Below are 1,283 nucleotides of genomic sequence, written 5' to 3'. Positions count from 1 at the left end.
CAGGGGGACGTCAACGAAGACGGCGTGGGGGACGCGTGTTCGCAGGATTATGACGGGGATGGACATGTGGACGCCACAGACAAATGTCCGAAGAGTGGAGCTCTTTGGCATGAGAGCTTGGGGTGGGTTAGAATTACTTTAGTTGCAACACGGAATTCTCACTCAGACAGTACATACTTCCGCTGATCTTTCTTATCACTGCAATTTCTGGCATATGTAGTATTCTGAGGCTATCATCCTCACACCTTCGAAGGTACAGTACCGGCTTGACATCATATTCTTTCCCTCAGGACATTACAAGTAGTTCAGCTGTATTCTTACAACAATCCAAAGTGGACATTCTCTAAGGACGGTTTGCAAAGCTACGAGAGCGAGGACTCCGACCCGACGACGGCTCTTGGTATCAGTGCTTATTTCATTCACATTCACGCTGTCATATTTATTATCAAACAGCTTCGCTCCTTGTTTTGATAACTGCATTTATCTTGTCACGAAGCATTTTTCTACCGATGCTTTTTTTACTTTGAAGATACGTTCCTTTCTCTTGTACGTTTTTTTTTTTCTCTTTTCAGGAAACGTCAGTGTTAGCAGCGTCGATCTGGAGGTAACAATATATGTGGATAACGATTTCGGTGACGATTTTATCGGATTTACCTTTAGGTTTGTAGGTCTTTATATTTTCTTCACTTTTAGTTAGAGATAGGAAATATCACTTGAAAATTGTAAGAATCAATAGCAGATGGTGAGAGTTAGTTGAAGATGGAAATAATTAATTGTAGATGGGAGAAATTATTTGAAGATATTGAGTATTAACTGAAGATAATATTAATTGAATAATTGATTAATTTAAGATGATAAGGATACTGAAAATTACATGACGGCAGTAAAAATTATTTAGATATAGTAGGAACTGATGTAACGGGAACAGCTGATGACAGCAACAATTTGTTGAAGATAGCGAGAATGCGCTGTTAGTTAGTGAGATCATCGTTTACAGAGAATTACCGAGAACTAGCAGTTAACAAATGCGAAAATTACTCCCCAAAAAGTGAAACAAACAAAGAAACCCATCCTCGCCATTAGTTCTCCCCCCCCCCCCTCTCTCTTACAGTTTCCGCGACCACTCCTCCTTCTACGTGATAATGTGGCGGCAGGACACGGAATCCGGCTTCTCCACTTCTTCGAGCAGGGGGATCTTCCTGAAGGGGGTGGACAGCGCGCAAGGACCCGGAACTACCCTAAGGAGAGATTTGTGGTCTGACGATTCCAGTGGGGAAGTAAGT

The 1,283-nt window shown here is 41.9% G+C and overlaps 1 protein-coding gene across 1 annotated transcript in view; it reads left to right on the top strand.

Annotated features, from left to right (window-relative positions):
* Positions 1-1,283, top strand: part of LOC119591177 (cartilage oligomeric matrix protein-like) — a 14,802-nt gene that overhangs the window by 2,563 nt on the left and 10,956 nt on the right. The window contains exons 8-11 of the mRNA XM_037939886.1: positions 4-122; positions 291-400; positions 573-660; positions 1,112-1,277. Of these exons, the coding sequence (XP_037795814.1) occupies positions 4-122; positions 291-400; positions 573-660; positions 1,112-1,277 (483 nt within the window). The remainder of the gene's footprint in view (positions 1-3; positions 123-290; positions 401-572; positions 661-1,111; positions 1,278-1,283) is intronic.

Source organism: Penaeus monodon, chromosome 28, assembly GCF_015228065.2.
Source record: "Penaeus monodon isolate SGIC_2016 chromosome 28, NSTDA_Pmon_1, whole genome shotgun sequence".
Taxonomy (NCBI): domain Eukaryota; kingdom Metazoa; phylum Arthropoda; class Malacostraca; order Decapoda; family Penaeidae; genus Penaeus; species Penaeus monodon.
This window is presented reverse-complemented; position numbering and strand designations above follow the sequence as displayed.